This window comes from Mustela nigripes, chromosome 14, assembly GCF_022355385.1.
Source record: "Mustela nigripes isolate SB6536 chromosome 14, MUSNIG.SB6536, whole genome shotgun sequence".
Taxonomy (NCBI): Eukaryota; Metazoa; Chordata; class Mammalia; order Carnivora; family Mustelidae; genus Mustela; species Mustela nigripes.
The window spans coordinates 82,235,688-82,262,723 of NC_081570.1; the positions used below are offsets into that span (position 1 = coordinate 82,235,688).

General features: G+C 34.2%; 1 protein-coding gene across 4 annotated transcripts in view; it reads left to right on the forward strand.

Annotated features, from left to right (window-relative positions):
• PTBP2 (polypyrimidine tract binding protein 2) overlaps positions 1–27,036 on the forward strand; it is a 98,783-nt gene that overhangs the window by 18,277 nt on the left and 53,470 nt on the right. For all 4 annotated transcript variants that reach the window (XM_059375473.1, XM_059375470.1, XM_059375471.1 and 1 more), the window contains exon 3: positions 7,468–7,543. In XM_059375473.1, the coding sequence (XP_059231456.1) occupies positions 7,468–7,543 (76 nt within the window). The remainder of the gene's footprint in view (positions 1–7,467; positions 7,544–27,036) is intronic.

The window sequence follows — 27,036 nt, forward strand, 5'->3', positions numbered from 1 at the left end:
TGTTTTTGCTTGCTAATAGTAACAAAATACTGCATATGTATACTAGTTTTTTTTAAAGTACTACACTGACATTGTAATTACTGAATATAGTTTGAGGTTTCTTTGCAGTTATTTTTGTCCTAATAGTGTAATTACAGAATTCTGAAGTTTATTGAGAGAATTCTATGTGTAGTTGTACTACCAAGTTGATAGTTAGGCTTAATGGTTTCATTTTGCTTTTGATTTTTAAGGATCCCCCCATTTTTGGCTTAATTTTCCCAAGTGAAAGTAAAACAAACTACATTTATAATGATCCTTAAATTCATGTCTACTCTAATTTTCTGTTTCTATACCATTATATCATTTTCATTAATTTTTGGTTTTATACTCTTACGCGATATAAACAAACGTGAACTGCTTCCTACATTCTCCCTCCCATCACCCTAGAGAGAAAGTGGCAGTGTATACAGACTATAACAGCTATAACTTCCTTTTTAATGGTAAGTGTATCCTGGAAATCATTCCATGGTTATAAATGGAATTTTTTTTTCCTGGTACCACTATATAGAAATGTCTCGGTTCCCAGTAGCCTGTCCAATTTTTAGAGTATATTGTTCAGTGATTGGGGTTTTGCTAGTCTAACACATGAGATGGCACTTAAATGTATTAATTTGAATTGGTTTTTATTGTAAGCAAGATGAAATGGCTTTTCAGTTTAATCCTTTGCCTATTTTTTTAAGGGGGTAATGTCTTTCTAAATTTTCTCAAGTCTGTATTTTAAGTTTATATGCTCATTTTGATCCAAGTTATTTGGGAACCATTTCAAAATTTCATTTAATCAATCTAAAACAATTGAATTTTTATTTTTATTTTTCCCCATCAAACAAAATGTCTTACTGTGTTTGAGCAAATATGGTTTGTACAATTTCTTTATGGAATTTATTGAGTTACTGGTTATGTAGCTTATGATCTGCTTTTGTGACTTTCATGAGTATTTAAATACAAGGATGAATTGCATATAACTGAAACATAACAGCTTGAGAACTTAAAAAACTATGATACACCAGTATACTAGAATGCGATGAAAATGTTGATAAAATGAAGTATATTTGTAGTGTTGAGTTTTTAAAGAATCTCTAAACTGTTTTGTTAAATGAAAGGAAGATGGTGTGAAGCAGCATTTGTGGTGTGATTCTCTTCTATGAATATTAGAAACAGATAAGTATAAGTTTTTGAAAAGGAATTATAATAAATTTAATGATTTTTGAGCTGGGGAGAACTTCACATTTTCTAATTTTTTGGACTTGAATTTTCTAAATATTTGGAATTAATTAATTGAATATTACCAATGCTATTGCATATGGTTTGTGTTCTTTTTAATTTCCCTTCTACCCTGCCATGAGTAGTGACTGCCAGGAATTATATTATCCTTTTATATATGAATTTGTCATATATATGGCAAAAATATATTATTCTGTGTTTTCTTGAGTCTTATGAAAATGGTATGCCCATTTTATGTTTTCTGTGACTTAATTTTTTATTTAACGATGTTTTTAATTATTAGCTATGCTTTTGTAGTTATACAATATTCACTGCAGTATAGTATTAATCTGTGAAAATACCCTGATGTATTTCTCTTCTTGTTGGAATTCAACTGGCTCATATACCATTTTGACTTAAGAATAGTGCTGCTCTGAACACTTTTGTACCACTTGGTGCATGTCGGCAAGTTTTTTAGAGTATATATCTAAGAATAAATAGTTCTACAATGTGTAGAGTATGTTGAGCTTTTCAAGGTAATACTAGATTATTTTTCAAAGTATTGCTCCAATTTATGATAATAGTATATAAGAGTTCTTGCCGTTTCACATTCTCATCAGCCCTTGGTCAAGTATTAAATTCATTAATTTTTAAGATTTTAGTATGTAATATTTTCTTTGGTCTTGCTTTATATTTTCCTTATTATTAGTGAAGTGTTACATTTTATTTTTCCCTCAATATGTTTATGGCCATTAGTGTTTCTACTTTTGTGAAATTTTGTCAAATACCTACTTGTATCTTTGCCTAATAAAAATTTGAATCTAACCAGTTTTGTAGTTTTTTTTATGTATTATTGTTACTGATTTTCTATTGGTTATATGTGTTGCTAATATTCTCTCCTAGTTGGTAGTTTTCCTTGGCACTACTTAATGCTGTGTTTTGATGAACAAAAGCTGCTAATTTTAATGAATAGAGTTTTAATATGGCTACAAGTTCTCTGTGCCATCATAATTAAAATTATTTATGTGTTCTTTTTCTACCCATTTAAATATTTCCTTGTTCTTTTGGGAATCTTAGCTGTTGATTGTTGGAAATCTTTAAAGCAGTCTCTAATAATGGTTTTTAAGTTTTCATCTCTTGTTGGGATACAGTTTCTTTTATAGAGATTTTGTGGCCGCTCTGTAGGAGAATTCATTAGTAGTTTTCATGGTTTATTTTCTTGTGTTTTAACTTAAAAAGTCGCACATATTCAGATCATGAAGATATTTTCATACATTACAAAAATTTTTAAAGTTATGCCTTTTACAATGGTCTCTAATTCATCAGAAATTTATTTTTTGTTTGTGTATTGTGTTAAGGATCCAATTTCTTTTTATCTTTTTTTCTTCCCCCCCCTCCCCCTTTATAGAGATAGCCAGTTAAAATTACAGTTCCATTTCTTCACATTTTAGGTAAATAAAAGGGTGAAGGCTAAGTTACTGTATTAAATGCAGAACATAGTGTTATAAATAAGTTTATTTCTCATAAGCTAAAGTCCTGCTGGTTTAAGAAAATGGTATCAGTCTCCTTGATGAGGTTATTATTCACTGCTCCAGCTTTCTTTCACCTTGTTGCTTCATTATTTTCTAAGCTTTTGTTCTTGTCTGCATGGTCTGATCATATATAATTGTGCTGTTTATTTTTTCCTTTGGCTATTCTCACACTGAGGTTTGTCTGTTCTTTTATTTTGTTTAAAACTCAATTTTGTTTTTTATTGATCCTTTCAGTGTATCCTTGCCATCCGTAGTCTGTATTTATTTATTTATTTATTTATTTACTTATTTATTTGACAGAGAGAGATCACAGAGGCAGGCAGAGAGAGAGAGGAGGAAGCAGGCTCCCTGCTGAGCAGAGAGCCCGATGCGGGACTCAATCCCAGGACCCTGAGATCATGACCTGAGCCGAAGGCAGCGGCTTAACCCACTGAGCCACCCAGGCGCCCCATGAGCCACCCAGGCGCCCCGTAGTCTGTATTTTTATTGCGTTGGATGAGTTAGTGCTTCCCCAAAGCTTCTGGTAGGTAGCTAGCACCCAGAGCATGTCTCCTTGGCAGCACCTCTGTGTTTAAAGAAATACTCACTGAGTACCTGCTTTTCTGAGAATCTAGCTTTTCTCATGTACTTGATGTTGGTTGGCATCCTTGCCCCCATGACTTTGGGTCATGGTTCCTTCCTCTCCAGAAAAGAAAGTCTTTGGGCAGTTCTCAGTCCTGAAACCTAACAGAGCCCAGGGACTCTAGTCAACCTACCTCAGTGTTCAGTTCTTGCTTGCCTTCTGGGTAGCTTCAGCAGGCCTTCTACCTGGGAGTGGTAGATGGTACTTAGAAACCTTTCAAGTACTGGAATATAAAACGTCATTTAATTTTTCTGCTCATACTATTTTCTACACCTATTTTTTTTCTTTTACATGCAGATTGTATCTTTGCATATTAACATTTTCCTGATTTGTGGGATGTTCACTTCTCACGAAATGGTTATTTTTATTACACAGGAGAAAAAGTTTCTGTGGTCAGATTTTAAAAGGGACATCAGTGTCTATCTTAATACTTAATTTCCTTTTTAATTGAATCTACCATTACTTGACATCCATCTTAGGTGAATTTTGAGAATACCTATTTTTAGTAGGGATTGTTAATCCAAATTTAAGTTTTAATTCAGTTTTTGTTTCAGCAGTCACTACTGTGGAACATCTATCAATCACTATTTTGTTGAGTCATTTGGTTGTTTTTTTTTTAAGATTTTATTTATTTATTTGACAGACAGAGATCACAAGCAGGCAGAGAGGCAGACAGAGAGGAAGGGAAACAGGCGCCCTGTAGAGCAGAGAACCCAATGCAGAGCTTGATCCCAGGACCCTGGGGTCATGACTTGAGCTGAAGACAGAGGCTTTAACCCACTGAGCCACCCAGGAGCCCTCAGTCATTTGATTTTTATCCCACTTCCAGCTTAAGTGTCTATGCCAAGATAGATCAAGTAAAACTGTGCCATCAGTTAATGTGGAAACATTAATATTTTCAGTACAATAGAATCACTTATTTTGGGCATAGAATGGTGAGCTTTATACTCAGTGGAAAGACCAACATAATTTAAAAAAATGTTTATAAACATTTTCAGTAGTTTTGGTAAAAATATCTAGAATTTCAAATAACTTGATATTCTGCTGACTCAGATATGAAGGCTGTTAAACCTGTTCTTGTAGCAGCATGTGTGAAATCATTTGAAGGAGAAAAAAAGCCCACAAATAAAGGATTTTTTTTTTTTAAGAAATCAACAAGACGTTGTCATTCCTACTTCCTACATACATTGTAGGAAGGAGAGGGTGTCCTGCATGCATCACATCAGGATTACAGGCTTTCTTTTATACTTAAGTAGATCTAAGATTCCTCACTCCTCATCTCCAGATTTACTTATGAATCCACTGGGATGGAAGCATTTTGACGCATACATCTAAAAAGCAAACTGATAAGACCTATTGAAAAGAATTCAGGTATACTTTTGAAAAGTATTGGAGTCTTTGTTTTTTGAGAACTAGGGCAATTGTTAATAAGCATTCATTCACTTATTTAGTTAGCAATTACATGTGCACCCTGTGCTTGGTTGGCACTTGGGAATATTGTAGTGAACACTGCCCATGTGGGCCAGGCATGCTGTCTGGTAATAAGTGTTTGTGTATCATAACATTTAATCCCAAGGATTTTGATGTAAATGTTCTGTCCATGTTATGAATGAGGAAGCTTAGAATAGTTAAGTAATTTCCTAGTTACATAGCTGGTAGGTGGAAGCTAAACTATGAGCACCTTTTCTTAATGCTATATTGCATTCTTGGCTGTAAAAACAATGAAAATTAGGATAATCTCTCACATCAACAGTCCAGAAAAAGAAAAAAATCACATGATAATAGCAATAGATGCAGAAAAAGCATTTGATGGAATCCAGCATCCACTTAGAAAAACTAGAAGTAGTTTCTAGTTTTAGGAGAACTTTCTCAGCTTGATGAAAAAACATCTACGGGCACCTGGGTGGCTCAGTCGATTAAGCGTCTGCTCTTTCAGGTCATGGTCCCAGGGTCCTGGGAGGGAGCCCTGCATCAGGCTCTCTGCTTGGCAGGGAACCTGTTTCTCCCTCTGCCTGCTCTGCCTGCCACTCCCTGTGCTTGTGCGTGAGCCATTTCTCTCTGACAAATAAATAAAATCTTTAAAAAACTCTACAAAGAAACTACAGCTAACATCATACTTAATGTGCAGAAACTCAGCACTTTGTAGGAGGCAAGGACATTCCCTCTCTTCAGTTCCTTTAAACATTCTATTGGAAGTTTTTGCTGATGTGGTAGGGCAAGGAAAGGAGACAAAAGGTATACAGATCAAGAAGCAAAACATAAAATTATTGTTCGCAGATGACTTGATAGCCTGTGTAGAAAATCTGAAAGAAATGACAAAAAGTCTGGAACTAATGCACTATTGCAAGATACAAAGTTAATATACAAGTCACTTGCTTTTCTATGTATCAGTGGTGAACAAATGTAGTTTGAAATAAAAAAAAAATACTCTTTTTTTTTTTTAAGTGATAGAAGTATATTAAGTGAAGATACAGAAAAAGCTCTCAAGAGTGAGAGGGGTCCCAACAGCGTTGCCTAAAACACCATACTCTTGACTGCATCCCAGAAAATGAAATAGCTAGGCATTAATCTAACACAAAATATAGAAGATCTTTGTGAGGAAAACTACAAAATTCTGATGAATGAAATAAAACCCAAAATAAGTGGAGAGATAGTCCATGTTTGTGGATAAGAAGCCTCAGTAGTGTCAAGATGTCAGTTCTTTCCAAATTGATCTATAGATTTAATGTAGTCCCATTCAGACTCAGAGCAAATTATTTTCTGGATATCAGCAAGCGGTTTCTGAAGTTTCTAGGCAGGTTATGGGGGACACAGAAGATACAGAATAGCCAACACAATATTGAGGAAAAACAAGACTGTAGGCTTGGCACTACCTAACTTCAGCACTTACTGTGAAGCTACAATAATCAAGAGAATTTTTTTCTGGTGAAAAAATAGACAAATAGGTCAGTGGAACAGAATAGAGAGCCCAGTGTAGAGCCCCCTGTAAGTACAGTTGACTAATCTTTGACAAAGGCTCAAGTGCAATACCATGGAGCAAATACAGTCTCATTAATAAATGCTGCTGGAAACAATTGGACATCCACTTGGAAAAGAATGAATTGAGACACAGTTAATGCTCTAAAGAAAAACTAATTCCATGGATTTAAGGTTTCTCCTTATCTTTTCATGGTTTGATAGCCCATTTTGTTTTACTTCAGAAAAATATCCCATTGTCTGGACATACCACCGTTTAGTTATTCATTCAATCTCCTGAAAGACTTGACCAAGTCTTGACAACTATTAATAAGGTTGCTATAAGTATCTGTGCAGGGTTTTGTGTGTACATTGAATTTTCAGTCCCTTTGGGTAAATACCAAGGTGCACAATTGTTGGATTGTGTGGTAAGAGTGTATTTGTTTTATAAAACTTCCAAACTATTTTCTAAAGTAACTCCTCCTCACCAGGGATAGGGTTAGGGGAAGGATGAATAGAGCAGAGCATAGAGAATTTTTTTAGGGCAGTGAAAATACTGTATACAACATAGTAATGATAGAAATATGTCGTTATATATTTGTTCAAACCCATGAATGTACAGATCAAGAGTGAACCCTCAGGTAAACTGAATTTTCAGTGATTATGATGTGTCACTGCAAGTTGATCCTTGGTAATAACTGTACCACTGTGCTGGGAGGTTTTGATAATGAGGGATACAATGTATGTTTGGGGACAGGGAGTATATAGAAATCTCTGTTGCTGCCTTCTCATTTTTATTGTAAACCTAAAACTGCTCTTAAAAAATAAAAGCACAAAAAGAAAACATTTTTATTGTTGATAGTGAACCAATACTTTGGTGAAAGGAAAGAAGGAAAAACTTAGGCTTTGTGGAAAAAGGAGAAAGATTGACAAGAAAGTAGAGTTAATTTTTCTTTAGTAGGGGTTGAAATTTTAAGCTATTCCCAATAGTATAACACCTGACATTGTTTTTCAGTGAATATTTGAAAAATATAGATAAGTGACAGGTTCGTATTTTTAAAGTCAAAGATGTCTTATGCTAATGTGTTTTTTTTGTTTTGTTTTGTTTTGTTTTTATAGAGAGGATCTGACGAACTACTCTCAGGCAGTGTTCTCAGTAGTCCAAACTCTAATATGAGCAGCATGGTGGTTACAGGTAAGTGTTTCTTTCTTAACAGTGTTGCTTAATTATTTGCCATTTTATGGGGCAGAATATTAAAACTAAAATTTATAGTCTTTTGTGAGAATAGCCTTTTCTAATTTATGTTAAGTGTTTTAAATGTTTCTGTTGAAATGCTGCAGAGTAAAATTTTAATAGAGTATATATGTGTAAAAAATTGTGTAAAGTGTGTAAAGAATGTATTAAAGTAAAAAACCTAAACTTGGTGACTTCTGTGGACAAGTACCTAACCAAGTCTTACTGCCTTTTTTTAAAAGATTTTAATTTATTTATTTGACAGACAGATCACAAGTAGGCAGAGAGGCAGGCAGAGAGAGAAGAGGAAGCAGGCTCCCTGCTGAGCAGAGAGCCCGATGTGGGGCTCAATCCCAGGGTCCTGGGATCATGACTTGAGCCGAAGGCAGAGGCTTTAACCCACTGAGCCACCCAGGCGCCCCTTATTGCCTTTTTTTTTTTTTTAATATTTTATTTATTTATCAGAGGGAGAGAGGGGGAGAGAGCGAGCACAGGCAGACAGAATGGCAGGCAGAGGCAGAGGGAGAAGCAGGCTTCCCGCTGAGCAAGGAGCCCGATGCAGGACTCTATCCCAGGACGCTGGGATCATGATCTGAGCCCCAGGCAGATGCTTAACCAACTGAGCCACCCAGGCGTCCCCCTTATTGCCTTTTTTAAATCCCCAAAATATAAACCTTTTTCTTTCATGTTCTAAATCTTCCCATTCTTGCCCTTTTGTATTTTTGTTTTTAGTTTTTGTGTTTGCGTGTCTTAGAATATTTTTTACATAGTCCTCATCAACCCCCCGCCCACCCCACTCTTCTGAGACATATGTTCCAAGACTCACAGTGGATGCCTGAAACTGCAGGTGGTATAAAACCCTAAATATACTATGCTTTTTCCTATACATACATACATACCTATGATAAAGCTTAGTTTATAAATTGGGCATATTAAGAGATTAACAACAACTAAAAATGGAAGAATGATAACAGTATAGTATTATGAAGGGTGTACTCACCCTTTGTCTTCCTAAGATGTGAGATGAAGAGATGGTTGTGTGATAAGATGAAGCTAGGTGAGTGATGTAGGCGTTGTGATAAAATGTTAAGGTACAGTATCTCAGAAGGTCTGCTCCTGGGCTGTGATTGACAACTGGTAACTGAAACCATGGAAAGCAAAACTGCAGATAAAGGGAATTACTGTGTTTTAAGTATTCTGCATCCCACAAGCTCTAAAGCCCAACTAAATAAAAATAAAAAAAGATTCAGCTACATAGTTGTCTTTTTTTGTGTGTTTTCACCCTTTTTTCTTTGCTCTAATAATATTTTAATTGTTTGAATTGAGTTCCTTAATGTTCTCTCCCTATGATCTTCATACTTAGGATATTTTTCTTGTATATGTGTGAAGTAACATTGTTAGTTGTTTGTAATGTCTGTCTAAACAAATATAAACTCTAGTTTAGTTTTATGGACCAAAATTTGAATCTGATGATAATGATGATGACGACAACAACAACTGAATTAGTTTACCTTATAACCCTGCATTTTACATTGTTTACCTAAAATCAGAGTTCCTTTCGTGAATTACGTTCTTGAGGAATTAATTGTATTGGATAGTAAAAGGGTTGTAAAAGACTAGAAGCATTTTGATTTACTTTAGGTAGCTATTGCTTATGTTATGTGCACTTCAGCACGCACATGCACATGCCTGGCAGTTCAGTTAAATAAAAACGGTAATGAAGTACTTATCAAATATGGTCATAATAGTGTGGAAATGTATTTGCCCACACATCATTATTATTGACTTTTCCATGATTATAAAACAAAGTCACTAGGCCATAGTTTTTTGATAGTCAAAGTATGGTATACAAATAATTAAACAGGTTCAAATGTCTGTAATGGTGCTTTGCTAGTTTCATTTTTTAAAATAATATATGTAGTGATGAATAGTTGAAACATTTTTAAAAATTAATATGTAGGGCTATGACAGAATAACTGATAATAGACTTCCCTTCTCCCCCTGAGATGCCCTCCAAAATGAAAAACTGAAATTGTATAAAGTATATTGGAAAACTGTTGTCTGGAATTAATGAACAGACAGTAGTAGATAATGATCTCTGAAAGAAGGGAATAAGATCATTATCACATGAGGTGAATCCCATAATCACTTTGGCTTCCTGCCTTGGGTTACAGGAAAGGGGAATCTAAGCAGAGTATGGAAGTCTTACTGAGCTTGAATTCCAGCTTTGGAATTCAAAGCTGTTCAGACATCTGGGATTTGTGGAGAAGGGCCCTGGAAAAGGTAGCTGTCCAGAGGTTTAAGCATAGAGCAGGGATCAGAATTCAATGTGGGAATTCATTTGATTGAGCATTTTTGAATAATAGCTGGGCTCCCTGTGTGCAGGTTGAGAACTCTCCATGGTCTGTCAGAACTGAGCCTGCTTTGGGACTGAGAGCTAGAATGGTGGTTTCAAAAGGTTGTTTAGTGCTCTGAGACCTTAGAGTTCTGGAAAGTCAGAATGCAGACATCTTGGCGAGAAACTCGGGCATTTAATTTAGACTACAGAAAGCCCAGTCTTGTAGAAAATGGATCACACACTATATTAAGTGCCAACCTTAAGACTAAGTTAAGAAACTGAGATAGTTTAGCCTGACAACACATTAAGGATCACCAGTAATTTTAATTGCTTGCCTAAACCAAACAGTACCCACTAAGGAAGACATGATTCAGTCTTCATTTTGTGAACTGTCATTGACACTATCCACCATTGTCATTCACAATATCTACCAATATCCACCATTAGAAATCACAAATTATGGAAAGCATGAACATTCCATAAAGTAGAGAAGCATTAAATAGGAGCAGACACCAAAATGATAGATCATGAAATTAACAGACAAGGACTATAAATATTTTTAAAGCTATAAAGGAAAATACTATGTAGTGAGTGAATACATAGAGGTATGTGTTAAGAGAGAAAAGAGAGGGAGCATATAGAAATCTCTGAAATATATTTGAGATGAAAAACTCACTGGGGCTAACAGACTGGGGACAACTGGAGAAAAGTTATTGAACTTGAATACACATGGATAGAAATTAAGTTTCCCAGAGAGAAGAAAATGAATCAGTCTAATATATGTATAAGCTGTCTATACATGTATAATTGGAGTTCCAGTGAGGAAGTAAAGAGAATACAGCCAAGTATGTTAGTTCAAGTAGTAATGGTGGAAAACTTCTAAAATTTTAAGAAAAATATCAAGTTGGATAAATAAAAAGAACCATACTTAGGCACATAATAGTCAAAATATTGAAAACTAATGATAAAGAGCAAATCTTACAGTCAGGAAAAAGCCATTTCACAGGTGACCAACACCTTTACTAAAGGGGGGGATGCTAACTTTGGATTGAATAGAATGACACTATGTAAAAACTTGGATTTGCAGGAAGTAACCAGGAGTACCAGGAATGGCAAATATGTGTGTAAATTAGAAAGATTTTCTTTTATTCCTTTAAATCTCTTTGAAAGACTGTACATTAAAAAAAAAAAAACTTTGTATTATGTGGTTTATTTATATATGTAGATGTTCTTAGAACAACAGTTAGCACTAAATGAAAATAGAATTTTACAGTTACAGGGTTTTTATTATTTATATGAAATGATAGAATATTAACTCTTATGTAGATTCTAAGGCTATATATTGAGATAATTGCCCAAAAAAAAAAAAGATACAAGGAAGTATTGTTAAATGTGAATAGAGAAAAAGTTGGAGGACTGATTTCCTATTTTCAAACATTATTATAAAGCTGAGTAGTCAAAACAATGTCACATTAGCATAAAGAAAGAAATAGATTAATAGAACAGAATAGAATCCAGAAATAAACCTGTGTAATTATGGACAGCTAGTTTTTGACTAAGGTAGCCATATGTTTAAACAAAACAAAACAAAAAAACAAAGTTGGATCTATATCTCAAACCATAGTTAAGAATTATCTCTAAGTGGGCCATACATGATGTAAATAAAATCTAAAATTATAAAGCTTCTAGAAGACATAGTAGAAAATCTTTATGACTTTGGGTTAGGACCCTAAAAGCGTAATCTATAAAAGAACAAATGGGACTTTGTGAGATTTTAAAATTTAAAGTATTTCAAAAGACATTGATAGTGGAATGAAAAAATAAGCCGTAAAATATCTGAACATCTTTCTGAAGCATATAGCTGATAAAGAACTTTAATCCAAGGTATATATAAATTTGGACTATATAAGCTCTAAAACTCTAAACAACCCAATGTAATAAATTGGCAAAAGTACTTGATAGTTCAGCAAAAACATATGGCAAATAAGCACATGCAAAAGATGCTCAAGTATTAATCATTAGAGAAATGTAGGTTAAAACTTAAGTGAGGTAACATTACCCCTTATTACAATGCTAAAATTTAAAAGATTGTAAAGATTTAAAAGTATTGGAAAGGATGTGGATGAACCATAGCTCATATACTGTTGGAAATGTAAACTTGTAGAACTACTTGGGCAAATAATCAGGCCATTTCTTAAAATTCAAACATCTATGAAATGATGCAGCTGTTTGTCTCTTAGGCATTTATGCATGAGAAATGAAGGCATATGTTCACTTAAAAAAAAACTAAAAAACTAAGATGAATGTTCATAGTAGCTTTTTTTGTAATACTCAAAGCCCAAAACAATCTAGATGTCTACTAGCAGCTGAATAGATAAATAGATTGTAGTTTTGGCATTGTATTCCATTTAATATCATGAAATACCACTCAGTCCTAGAGAATAATCTATTTTCTGCCCAGCGTGGGGCTTAAACTCATGACCTCAGGATCAAGAAGTCTCATGCTCTACCAGCTGAGCCAGCCAGACTCGCCTAGAATAAGCTACTGATATATGTAGTAGCAGGGATAAATGTCCAAATAATTATGCTGTGTGAAAGAAGTGGGAAAAAGGAGTATGATTCCATTTATATAAAATGCAAGGAGACGCAAACTAAAGCAGTTTGGATTTGGGTGTGGGGAAGTGCAAGGGGGACATGGTTGTGAAGAGTAAAAGGAAATTTGGGGGTGAGGGATATGTATACTTTTAGTATTTCTTAGAGAAGATTTCATGGATGTGTGCATATATCAAAAATTGTATGCCTTAAATATATGCAGCTTATTGTATGTGAATAAACCTCAAAAAAAAAAAAGCCCATAGACAGTTTAAAATGGAATACTGTTGGGATGCCTGGGTGGCTCAGTTGGTTAAGCAGCTGCCTTCGGCTCAGGTCATGATCCCAGCGTCCTGGGATCGAGTCCCACATCAGGCTCCTTGCTCGGCAGGGAGCCTGCTTCTCCCTCTGCCCACCATTCTGTCTGCCTGTGCTCGCTCTCTCCCCCTCTCTCTTTCTGAGAAATAAATAAAATCTTTAAAAAAAAATGGAATACTATCAAATATTAGTGCAGTGCAAAAAATAGATGTTAAACTAACTTCTCAACACAAAACTAATATGTAAAAGTAAACTGGCAAAAAAAAAAAACAAACCAAAACCTTATTCTAGTGTAGTAATCACTAGCTAGCTGTATGAAGCCATGAACACTTGAAATGTGATATTCCCAGTTGAGATGTATGTCTGGTGCATGTGTGTTTCAAAGATGTAGTAATCAGAAGTAGTAAGAATGCAAAATACTTAATTTTTAAAAATATTGATTGTATGTTGATACGGTAGTATTTCAGATATATTGAACTGAAATATATTATTAAAATTAATTTTATTCCTTTTTACTCTTTGATGTGGTTAATAGAATATTTAAGATTATGTGATTTGCAGAACATTTCTTTCAGACATTACTGATCTAAGAAGTCCAGTTAAAGGCAGAGATTGTCAGACTGGATTGTCAGACTGGTGCTAACTGTAGTACCTATTACTGGAGTCAGACTGAGGTAGAAAGACAGAGAATGAAAGTAAAAAGGGTGAAAAGTAATATCTGTGCAAACAACAAGCACAAGAAAGTTGAGATTATTTTAACTTCAGTCAGTAGAATTCAAGACCAGGAGTATTACCAGATGCTAAAAAAGCATCTTTTGTGTGTTTAAAGGGTTAATATATTGGAAAACGTTTGTATACTGTAATAACAGAACTTTAGCATTCATTAAATATATAAAGCCAAAGAGAAAAATCTATAATCATTGTTGGATATTTTAAAATTAGTTGATTTAACAGTAATTGATAGGACAATTAGATCTTTAAAATAGGTACATAGAGAGTTTGAACAGTGTTGTCCTTTAGCTGGACTTAACTCATATTCAGGAAACTGTACCCTGACTTCAGAATAACTTTTCAAGTGTACATAGCACTGTGATAGACTGTCTATATTTTAGGACATAAAATAAACTCAATAGATTTCAAATGGCTGAGAGCTCATGTAGTATCTGATTATAGTGAAATTTAAGTAGGAATCAAAAACAGTAAGGGATCTGAGAAATTACCAAATAATTTAGAAATTGAACTATGTAATTCTGAACAATACATGAATTAAGAAAGTATAAGGTATCTTTCTGATTGAATAAAAGTGAAAATATATCAAAATTTGTTGGCTGTAATGCAAGAAAGTACATGGGGGGAAAATATGTCTACACCTATATACTTATATTAGAAAAGGCTTATATTAGGCAAAAAGTTTAATAATCCTCTGTCAAAACTATAATACTGATATCAGGAATGAAAGTAGAGATACCAGTACAGATCCTACAGAATATTAATAGGAAAATAAGGCAATATTACAAGCGGCAACAATGCCAATAAATTCAGCAACTTAGGTGAAATAGACAAAATCCTTTAGAAACCTAATTTATCAAAAGTGATATAAACTCCATAATAAATACAGATTAGCTCTGTGTCTTTTATAAAAATTGAACTTAAAATTTCTCCATGAAGATTACTCCAGGCATAGGTGATTTCATTCAGGTTATGAAGCTTCAAAGTATACTTTTTCTTCAGTATACTTTTTCAGAAAATAGAGAAGCAGGGAATACTGCAAATTTTACTTTATGATGCTGCTATAACTGATGCCAAAATCTAACAAAGAAGATGTAAGGAGTCAAGGTTTCAAACTAATATATTTTATTAACACAAATGCAGGCATTCTTTTTTTTTTAATTTAAAAAATTTTTTAATGTATAATGTTATTAGCTGTGGGGGTATAGGTCTGTGAATCTCCAGGTTTACACACTTCACAGCACTCACCATAGCACATACCCTTCCCAATGTCCATAACCCCACCACCCTCAAGTGCAGACGTTCTTTTTTTTTTTTTTTTAATTTAATTTCTTTTCAGTGTAACAGAATTCATTGTTTATGCACCATACCCAGTGCTCTATGCAATATGTGCCCTCCATAATACCCACCACCAGGCTCCCCCAACCTCCCACTCCCTGCCCCTTCAAAACCGTCAGATTGTTTTTCAGAGTCCATAGTCTCTCATGGGTTCATCTCCCCCTCCAATTTCTCTCAACTCCCTTCTCCTCTCCATCTCCCCATGTCCTCCATGTTATTTCTTATGCTCCACAAATAAGTGAAACCATATGATAATTGGCTTTCTCTGCTTGACTTATTTCACTCAGCATAATCTCTTCCAGTCCCTTCCATGTTGATACAAAAGTTGGGTATTCATCCTTTCTGATGGAGGCATAATACTCCATAGTGTATAGTGTATATGGACCACATCTTCCTTATACATTCATCCGTTGAAGGGCATCTTGGTTCCCTCCACAGTTTGGCCACCGTGGCCATAAATGCAGACATTCTTAACAAAATGTTAGCAGATTACATCCAGCAATATGTAAATAATAATTCGATAATTATTAATTGATGCATACTGAAGGATTGTAAGTTTTAACATTTGCAAGTGAACTCAGTATAATTTATCACAATAATAGAATGAAGAAGAAAAAAATTTCATGTCAATAGAAAGAGAAAAAGCATTTGATAAATACAATTTTCATTCATGATAAAAATCTCAGAAAACTAGCAAGATAAGGGAACTTCCACAAGGCGAATAAAGGTCTAATAAGAGCCTAAAACAAATTCCATTCTTTAATAGTGAAATACTGAATATTTTTTCTTGAATTAAACAGGAATGAAGTAAGAATTTCTGTGTTCACAATTTTTCCAACTTTTTGCTTACATAAGTGCATGTAGAATAAAACCCATAAATATTAAAAAGGTAGAAGTCAAACTATCTTATTCACAGTCAGCATTTTGTTTTTATTTTGAAATTGAGTTTAATTTTATTATATTTATTACATTTGTTTATTAATTACAGAGAAGTGTGTTTCTGGCAATTCACAGTACTGCATATGATATTTGGTTACTATTTTTAAATATCTGACTTCGTATTAACTTGCCATTCAACTATTTGCTATGTAATTTTTTAAAAATTTAAATTCAACTAATTTAAGTTAACATAAAGTATAGTATTGGTTTCAGAATTTAATGATTCATCACTTACATATAACACCCAGTGCTCATCCCAATAAGTGTCCTCTTTAATATTCATCACCCATTTATCCCATCCCTCTACTCTTTTCCCTTCTAGCAACCCTCAGTTTGTTCTCTTAACATACACTCTCTCATGGTTTGCCTTCCTGTTTTATCTTATTTTACTTTTCCTTCCCTTCCCCTTGTTCATCTGTTTCATTTCTTAAATTCCACATATGAGTGATATCACATATTTGTCTTTCTCTGACTTACTTTTCTTAGCATAATACACTCTAGTCCATTCGTGTTGTGCCAGCATGATTTTTAAAATAAAAAACCCAAAGGACTCTCCAAAATATTTCATAGAACTGATCACTGAATTTAGAAGGGTTACATAATACAAGTTCATTATACAAAAATAGTTTCCTGATATTATTAGCTAATTATTAGAAAATGAAAATTTAAAAATGCTTTTACAAAAATATGAGAAAGACAAAATATTAAGGAATAAATTTAACAAATAGTGTGGGAGACATTAATACCAGTAACTATACAAGACATGGCAGAGAGATATTAGAGACCTAAATGAGAAAGAAACCATGTTCATGAATCAGAAAGCTCAATATGTTAAAATGCCATTTTCTCCTAAATTGAATGGAATTGAATCTTCAAGTCAGTCAAGCTCAACAGGCCTTTAAAATGAAATTGACAAGTGGATTCTAAATTTTATGTGGAAATAAAAAAGAATCTAGATGAACTAAATAAAACCATTTCCAAAAGAAAAAAGTCAACACGATCTAATTTCAAGATTCACAGTAGACTTGTAGTAATCAGACAGTTTAGTATTAGCAAGGTGAGTATTTACAGAATAGAGTGCAGAAGTAAACACCTACATTTAAGGTCCACTGATTACTTACAAAGGTGTCTTGGTCATTCAGTTGGAGAAATGGTGCCAGAAAACAGTTGGAAACACATATGAAAAAAAGAAACTCAAATTACTTAATACAGTACAGAAATAATAGATGAATATATACCTAAACCTAAAAAACAGAATGTAAAAGCTTTTTAAAAATAATTATAGAATATATTCACAACTTGAGGTAAAGATTTATTAGGAAAGACACGAAAACCACTACCCATAAAGCAATAGTTTATAAACTCCACATCTTACCTAAATGAAAACCTTCTCATCAGGAGATGTTGTTTAAGATAATGAAAAGACAAGTCACAGATTGGGAAAAGATACTAATATTCACATATTAATACATATTTTTGACAAAGGACTTCTCTGCAGAATATATAAAGAATTTTCTTTCTTTGAAATAATTCTTTCACATCTATAAATACAAATAGCCTAATTTTTGAAATAGATAAAAGAAGGTATATGACTGGCTAATGAGCACATGAAAATACATACTAGTCATCAAGAAAAAGCAAGTTATAATTGCTATGAGGTATCTTGTCATGCCAACTAGAATTTTGGCTAAAGTTAAACAGATTGGCAACATAAATGATGCAGATATAGAGCAAGTGGAACAATTCACCATGGCTGGTAAAAGTGTAAAATAGTTTGGAAAACAGCTTGTCATTATCTTATAAAGTTAAACATAAACATGGCCTATCACCCAGTACTTCTACATCTAGGTTTTTACCCAATGAAGGAGACTTGTACAAAATGTATATAAAAAAATTTATTCATGATGGTCCCAAACTTGAAATTACCAAATGTCTGTGACACAGAATAGGAAAATGGGACAATGATTTGTGGTATAATCATATAGTAGAGTACTAATTAGTAACAAAAGAATGACTATTAACAAATACAAAAACATGAGTGAATATTAAGACAGTATATGAAGCACAAGAAGCCAGACAGAAAACAGAAATCACTGAAATGAATCTGTGATCCCATTTTTATAAAGTTTAATAAAGAACAGATAATCTATTTTAAGTATAAATGTTGCCTATGGGTTTGAGGTTTAACAAGAAGCACAAGGGAATTCTCTGCAGTATTGGACATGTTCCATATCAGTTAACTAAGTTGTGCAATCCAAAATAAGTTGGATTTCTGTTTGAAACAGTAGGCTATCTCTGGGAATCAGGAACTACCCTTAGTTTTTTGTTTTTTGGGCTGGAATGTGAAATATGAGAGGGGGGAATGACTGAAGTTGAGTCCAGATAGGGGTTTGGATATAGGATTTGGTTTGTTGAGGACTTTAAACTTTACCAATTTACATTTTTAAAAGGATTTTTCTTCCATTTGTATTTCGTGTATGTGTATGTGGGGGTCACTGCTCTACATAGAGTAGTTAAGCACTTTTACAATAATCTGCTCCAGAGATATTAAGGTGTCCTCAGTTTTATGTTCTTAGAATATGGAGGAAATGATGTATCAAGAAATTAGAACTTTTGAGTTATTTGGAAATAGACTAGTTTGGGAGAAGTATTAGTTTGGGCTTAGACTTGATGGGTTGATGGATGATAGTTCCACTTTCAAAGGGAAGATAGTGGAAAAGGGGATTTGTTTTTGGTGGAAAGAATTGTCTGTTAAAAGCATGTTTAGGAATGATACTTAATGTATTTTATGACCAAAAAATGAATTGATTCTTGGAATGATGGAATAATATTCCTTAAAGCCTTGTTTTTCCCCTTATCATAAAAAGATGAGAATCTGTTTATGTTCTCAGAGTCTGATTTGAATTTTCTTTCATATAAGCAAATGGCAAAAAAGACCTTTAAGAACTAGTGATTACACTTGCTTCGAAAAATATGCTATTGTCATCCAAGTGTCTCAAAAAAGGTACTTTTATAGACCATATTATAAAGAAACTTCTATGGTTATCAGATACAGAACAGCATTTCATTGTTATATTCCAGATTTATCCAAAATGTTTCCTCAAATTTACCTTACTATAGAATTTTGTTTCTAAAAAAATCTCAGTGGCCTTTCCGTTATGTGTCTAGACTTTCTTTCTAAATATACACCTACCTGGTTTTTGTGTCATAAAAATAATTTTAGAAGTAACCAAAGTTAATGTCATTAGAACCTTAGTCTCCGGTAAATATCTATTAAGTTAGTGTATTAAGATTAAATTGTAAAGCGTTCCTTCCTTCAGAAATAAAAGTGAAACATTAAAAAAGAAAACAACTAGCTCCAGCTAGTACTGAGATTGGACTTCATTGAAAGGAGTTTGTAACAATTTGTTAGTGGGAAGGAGCCTTGACAACTGTAAAATTTTTGAGTCATTTCTTTATAGCTGTGGATATGGAATATTCCTTTAAGTTAAGTAATATATATTTCTGCCAGTGCTGCTAATTATTATTCTATAATAGCAGGATTTATTATTGCTGAAAGTGTGACATTTTGCTTTATGTGAAAGAACTGAAATCATTCCTCAGATTCTGATATATGGTACTCAAAACTCTGGGGTTTTCATTTTAACTTCTATGTGAAGACATTTTTATGTAATGTCATTTCATTTTGTTATAATGGTTTGAGAGTATTTCAGCACATGAGACTTCTAGTTTAGTCTAGGTGTCTATTTTTTCTAGCTCACGCGTAAGGTGCTTTTGGAAAGTGGGCTGTGCAGCTTCTTAAAAATGCAGTTACAGCCAGTTTTTACAGTAAACCTAAGATTTTTTTTGTGTGGTGGCTGTTAGTCTTAACAGCTAGCAGAATAACAGAAATCTCTCTCTGAATATACCTGCATTTCTAGTTAACCTTTTTTTTTTTTAATTTCTCCTTTCCCAAATAGGAAAGTATAGTGTACAGACATTCATTTTTCATAACTCATATTCTTTTGTTTTTTTATTTTTTCTAAAGCCAACAGCTTCTATAACGTTATGCTTTTCCCTGAAGTCTAACTTAAAATTGCTTGGAATTGAAACTGTTTTTCCTCTCAGTTTCGCGTTTGTTAATGGATACTACCAGAGTTCTTTATTAATGCTTGAGTGTGTGAAAGACTTAAGAGATTGAGAATGTACTTACATTTTGTTAGTTTCCACTATATAAATAAGTAGAAGTATAAAGTTTTGAAATGTACTTCAGGTTGATAAATAGTTGGAAGTGTAGAATTAGAATATTGGTGAATGAGTGACTAAAATAATAGATTTACAAATTAAATGAGAAGGTGGGTTTTGAGACAGAAGAGCTGGAGTGTTCACATGAGCAAGTAAAGCTAGGACTTGGGGGCCAAAACGGCTTGAGGAACTCCCAACTATTACTGGGAATGAGTACATAAGCAGAGGGTTTGAAGCAGCTGTAAAATGAATCAGGGAAGTAAGAAAACAAGAAATGAATTGTTAAGGATGTGAGAACAGAGAGATTGGTAAGTGTGAGAGGGCTCACAATATTTTGATCCTGGATGGATTTAACAAATGATAAATTAGTGAGTGAGACCATTTTTTATGTCAAAACTGTAGGTAAATACCACTGAAGAGCAAAGGTCATTCAAGGAAAGAATAGACTGATCAGAGGTGAAGATGTTCACTATAGAATTGAGGTAGAAAACCACTTGGGAAGTATTCAAATAGAAATAGTTTTTACTTTTTTTTTTAACATATTATTTTGAATTTAGGAAGAACATCTTAAGCATAAGGCTTTAAGAAGGCTGAATAACATGGGAAATGTTGTGATTAGAGGTTTCTGTAATTTTTATACAACCTATATGCACGAATAAAAGCATTACTACATTGTTGTTGCTTTGGTTCTTCGAAATCATTTCAATTATTACTGGTTTTACATTCACATACCAAAAGTTTGTGGGTTTACCTGGGGAGTGGAAGGGAAAAGATCTTGGAAAGAAGTCCAAGTTATTGTACTTTGTCTTCTGAGAGATCACAGATCTATAACCCAGAGACACCCTGACTTCCTTACTTCTCTGATAGGCTAATAAATGGCCTATGTGTTTCATGAACTAATACAGGCTATATATTTTCTTGTGTCCTTTTTCTTTTCCGGGTATGGAGTGTTTTTCTTTTTTTAATTTTTAAATTTTTTTAAAATTTTTTTATAAACATAATGTATTTTTATCCCCAGGGGTACAGTCTTTGAATTGCCAGCAGGTTTACACACTTCACAGCATGGAGTGTTTTTATATATGGAAATATGCTTAGTCATATGATTAAAAAGTCCACATTCCCTCATTTTATGTTTTCTTTTTTGGTTTTTATTTATCTATTTTTTTATTAGCATATGTATTATTTGTTTCAGGAGTACAGGTCTGTGATTCATCAGTCTTACACAATTCACAGCGCTCACCATAGCACATACCCTTCCCAGTGTCCATCCCCTAGGCTCCCCATCCCTCCCACCACCCTCCACCCCTGAGATTGAGTCTCTTACGGTTTGTCTCCCCCTCTGGTTTTGTCTTGTTTCATTTTTCCTTTCTTCCTCTATGCTCCTCTGCCTTGTTTCTCAAATTCCACATTGATGTCTGTGAGATCTTATGTTAATTGTCTTTCTTTGATTGACTTATTTCATTTATCATAATACCCTGTAGTTCCACCCATGTTGTTGCAAATGGCAAGATTTCATTTTTTTGATGGTTGCATAACATTCCTTTTCATCTATCTATCTATCTCACATCTTCTTCATCCATTCATCTGTTGATGGATATCTAGGCTCTTTCCATAGTTTGGCTATTGTGGACATTGCTGCTGTAAACTTTGGGGTGCACTTGCCCCTTCTGATCACTACATCGTATCTTTGGAGTAAATACCCAGTAGTGCTGGATGAGAGATAGCTCTGTTTTCAACTTGAGGAATCTCCATGCTGTTTTTCAGAGTGGCTGCATCAGCTTGCATTCCCACAACAGTATAGGAGGGTTCCCCTTTCTCTGCATCCTCGTCAACATCTGTCATTTCCTGACTTGCTAATTGTAGCCATTTTGACTGGTGTGAGGTGGATCTCATTGTGGTTTTGATTTGTATTTCCATGATGCCGAGTGATGTCGAGCACTTTTTCATGTGTTAGCCATCTGATGTCTTCTTTGGAGAAATGTCTGTTCATTCTTTTGCCCATTTCTTCCTTGGATTATTTGTTCTTTGGGTATTGAGTTCTATAAGGTCTTTGTAGATTTTGGATACTAGCCCTTTATCTGATATGTCATTTGCAAATATCTTCTCCCATTCTGTTGGTTGTCTTTGGTTTTGTTGACTGTTTCCTTTGCTATGCAAAAGCTTTTTAGCTTGATGAAGTCCCGATAGTTCATTTTGTCTTGCTTTCCTTGCCTTTGACTATGTGTCTAGGAAGAAATTGCTATGGCTGAGGTTGAAGAGGTTGCTGCCTGTGTTCTTCTGAAGAATTTTGATGGATTCCTGTGTCACATTTAGGTCTTTCATCCATTTTTAAATCTATTTTTGTGTGTGGTGTATGGAAGTGGTCCATTTTCATTCTTCTGCATGTGGTTTTCCAATTTTCCCAACACCATTTGTTGAAAAGATTGTCTTTTTTCCACTGGACATTCTTTCCTGCTTTGTCAAAGATTAGTTGACCATAGAGTTGAGTGTCCATTTCTGGGCTCTCTTTTCTGTTCCATTGATCTGTGTCTCTGTTTTTATGCCAGTACCATGCTGTCTGATGATTACAGCTTTGTAATAGAGCTTGAAGTCAGGCATTGTGATGCCTGCAGCTTTGGTTTTCTTTTTCAGCCTTTCTGTGGCCACGCAGGGGTTTTTCTGTTTCCATACAAATTTTAGGATTATTTGTTCCATTTTGTAAAAAAAAATGTTCATCACAGTACTTTGGTAGGGATTGCATTAAATGTGTAGATTGTTCTTGGTAGCATGGACATTTTCACAATATTTGTTCTTCCAATCTGTGAATATGGAACGTTTTTCCATTTCTCTGTATCTTCCTCAATTTCTTTCTATAGTTTGTGAGCACAGATTCTTTTCCCCTTTGGTTAGATTTATCCCTAGGTATCTTGTGATTTTGGGTGCAATTGTATATGGGTTCAACTCCCTGCTTTCTTTCTTCTGTCTTGTTGGTTTATAGAAATGCAACTGCTTTCTGTGCATTGAATTTATATCCTGCCATTTTATTGAATTCTTGTATGAGTCCTAGCAGGTTTGAAGTGGAGAATTTTTGGTTTTCCACATAAAATGTCATATATCATCTGCAAAGAATGTGAGTTTCATGACTTCTTTGCTGATTTGGATGCTTTTTATTTCTTTTTGTTGTCTTGATTACTGAGGCTAGGACTTCTAGTACTATGTTGAATAGCAATGGTGATAGAGGACATCCCTGCCATCTTCCTGACCTTAGGGGAAAAGCTCTTGGTTTTTCTCCATTTTTTTTTTTAATTTTTTTTTAATTTTTTTATTATTTATTTATTTGACAGAGAGAGATCACAAGTAGGCAGAGAGGCAGGAAGCGAGAAAGAGGAGGAAGCAGGCTCCCTGCCGAGCAGAGAGCCCGATGCGGGACTCGATCCCAGGACCCTGAGATCATGACCTGAGCCGAAGGCAGCGGCTTAACCCACTGAGCCACCCAGGCGCCCGGTTTTTCTCCATTTATAATGATATTCTCATTATATGGGTTTTTCTTAGATGGCTTTTATGATATTGAGGTATGTTCCCTCTAACCCTACACTGTGGAGTTTTAATCAAGAAAGGATGCTATACTTTGTCAAATACTTTTTCTGTATCAATTGAGAGTATCTCATGTTTCTTGTTCTTTTATTAATATATTGTATCATGTTGGTTGATATGTGCATGTTGAACCAACCTAGCAGTCCAGGAATAAATCCCACTTGGTTGTATTGAACAAACCTTTTAATGTACTGTTGGATCCTATTGGCTAGTATTTTGCTGAGAATTTTTACATGCATGTTCATCCGGGATATCGGTCTGTGCTTCTTTTTGATAGGGTCTTTGTCGGTTTTGGGATCAAGGGTAATGTTGGCCTCAAAAAACGAGTTTGGAAGTTTTCCTTACATTGCTGTTTTTTGGGAACAGTTTCCAGAAAATAGGTATTAATTCTTCTTTAAAAGTTTGGTATAATTCCCTTGGGAAGCCATCTGGCCCTGGGCTCTTGTTTGTGGGAGATTTTTTTTATTACAGCTTCAATTTCCTTGCTGATTATGGGTCTGTTTAGGTTTTCTGTTTCTGCCTAGTTCAGTTTTGGTAGTTTATATGTTCCTAGGAATGCATTCATTTCTTCCAGATTGTCTAATTTGTTGGCAATAGTTGCTCATAATAAGTTCTTGTTATTGTTTGTATTTCTTTGGTGTTGTTTGTGATTTCTTTGTGATTTCTCCTCTTTCATTCAGGATTCTTTTTGGGGGGTCCTTTATTTTTGATAGGTCTGTCTAGGGGTTTATCCATCTTATTAATTATTTCAAAGAATCAGCTCTTAGTTTTATTGGTCATTCTGCTGTTCTTTTGGTTTCTGTCTCGTTGATTTCTACTCTGATCTTTATTATTTCTCTTCTGCTGAGTTTAGGTTTTTTTGCTCTTCTTTCTCCAGCTCCTTTAGGTTTAGGGTTATATATTTGAGACCTTTCTTGTTTCTTGAGAAAGGCATGTATTGCTATATACTTTCCTCTTAGAACCGCTTTGGCTGGATACCAAAGAGTTTGAACAGTTCTGTTTTCATTTACATTTGTTTCCATGAATTTTTAAAATTCTTTAATTTAAAATGAATTCTTTAAAAAGAATTTAAAATTCTTTAATTTTCTTCAGTAGGATACTCGTTAGCCTACATGTGTTTGAATTCTTTCCAATTTTCCTCTTGTGATCAAGTTCAAGTTTCAAAGCATTGTGGTCTGAAAATATGCAGGGAATGATCCCAGTCTTTTGGTACTGGTTGAGACCTGATTTGTGACCCAGGATGTGATCTATTCTAGAGAATGTTCCATGTGCACTTGAGAAGAATGTGTATTCTGTTGCTTTGGGATGGAATGTTCTGAATATATCTGTGAAGTCCATCTGGTCCAGTGTGTCATTTAAAGCCTTTATTTCCTTGTTGATGTTTTGCTTGGATGATCTGTCCATTTCAGTGAGGGGGCTGTTAAAGTCCCCTACTATTACTGTGTTATTGTCTATGTGTTTCTTTGATTTGTTATTAATTGGCTTATATAATTGGCTGCTCCCATATTGGCATTAATATTTACAACTGTTAGAACTTCGTGTTGGATAAACCTTTTTAAGTATGATATAGTGTCTTTCCTCATCTCTTATTATTATCGTCTTTGGCTTAACTAAAATCTAATTGAACTGATATAAGGATTGCCACCCCAGCTTTCTTTTGATGTCCATTAGCATGGTAAATGATTTTCTACCCCATCACTTGAAATCTAGAGGTCCAAATGAGTCTCTTGCAGACAGCATATTGATAATTCTTCTTCTTTTTTTTTTTAATCCAATCTGATACCCTGTGTCTTTTGATTGGGGCATTTAGCCCATTTACATTCAGGGCAGCTATTGAAAGTTAGGAATTTAGTGCTATTGTATTACCTGTAAGTTGACTATTACTGTATATTGTCTCTGTTCCTTTCTGGTCTATGGTACTTTGAAGCTTTCTCTTTGTTTAGAGGACTACTTTCAATATTTCTTGTAGGGCTGGTTTGGTGATTACAAATTCTTTTAGTTTCTATTTGTCCTGGAAGCTTTTTATATCTCTCTTTATTTTCAGTGACAGCCTAGCTGGGTATAGTATTCTTGGCTGCATATTTTTCTTGTTCAGTACCCTGAATATATCATGCCAGCCCTGTTTTGTCCACCAGGTCTCTAGATAGGTCTGCTGGCAATCTAATGTTTCTATACTTGTAGCTTACAGACCTCTTGTCCCAAGCTGCTTTCAGGATTTTCTCTTTGTCTCTGAGATTTGTAAGTTTTACTCTTAGATGTCAGGGTGTTGACCTATTTTTTACTGATTTTGAAGGGACATCTCTGTGCCTTCTGGGTTTTGATGCCTGTTTCCTTCCCCAAATTAGGGAGGTTTCTGCTGTAATTTGCTCCAGTATACCTTCTGTCCCCCTCTCTTTCTTCTTCTGGGATCCCAATTCTAAAATTGTTTCAGTTTTTCTCTTGAATTCTCCCTTTGTGTTCTATTACTTGTTCATTTCTCTTTTCCTTAACTTCTTTATTTTCCATCATTTGGTCTTCTTTATCCTATTTCTCTCTCCTGCCTCATTTATCCTAGAAGTTAGAGCCTCCATTTGTTATTATACCTTATTAATAACCTTTTTGATTTCAACTGTTAGATTTTATTTCTCCAGAAAGGGATTCTCTAGTTTCTTCTATGCTTTTTTCAAGCCCAGATAGTATCTTTATAATCATCATTCTGAACTCTAGTTCCAACATCTTACTAAGTCCATGTTGATTAGGTCCCTAGCAGTTGGTACCACCTCATTCTTTTTTTTTTTTTTTAAGGTTATTCCGTTTTGTCGTTTTGTCTAGAGAATAGATGAATGAGAGAACAAAATGCTTAAAGCGTAACAGTGACCCCAGAAAAATACACACTTAACCAATAAGAGACTCAAAATTTTGGGGGGGGGGCACGGAAAGAGAATATGATCAGGCTAGTGAATAGAACAGAGTCACACACTAGATTTGATTTGGGATGTATTTTGGTCTGTTAGAAGAAACTGCCTCCCAAATTTAAAAGAAAGAAAAATGTATTTGTGTGTATATATGTATATTTGTGTGTGTGTGTATATATGCACACACATAGATAAACAAAAATAAGGGTAAATACAATGAAGGGATGGAATATGACTATAAAAATGAAAACTAGAAAAGATTTTAAAAAAAGAATTGGTAAGATAAAAAGTTAGTTGAAAAAAGAAAGGAAAAATTTAATAATAAAAAAGAGAATGTGATCAGACAGGTGAATAGAACAAAGCCAACAGGTGAATAGAACAAAGCCATACACTAGACTTAGGGTATATTTTGGTCTCTTAGAAGAAACTGTATCCCAAAATTTTAAAGAAAGAAGAACTTATATAAAAGTCCTACTAAAGACACAATAGAATAGGTGATGTTTTATGTA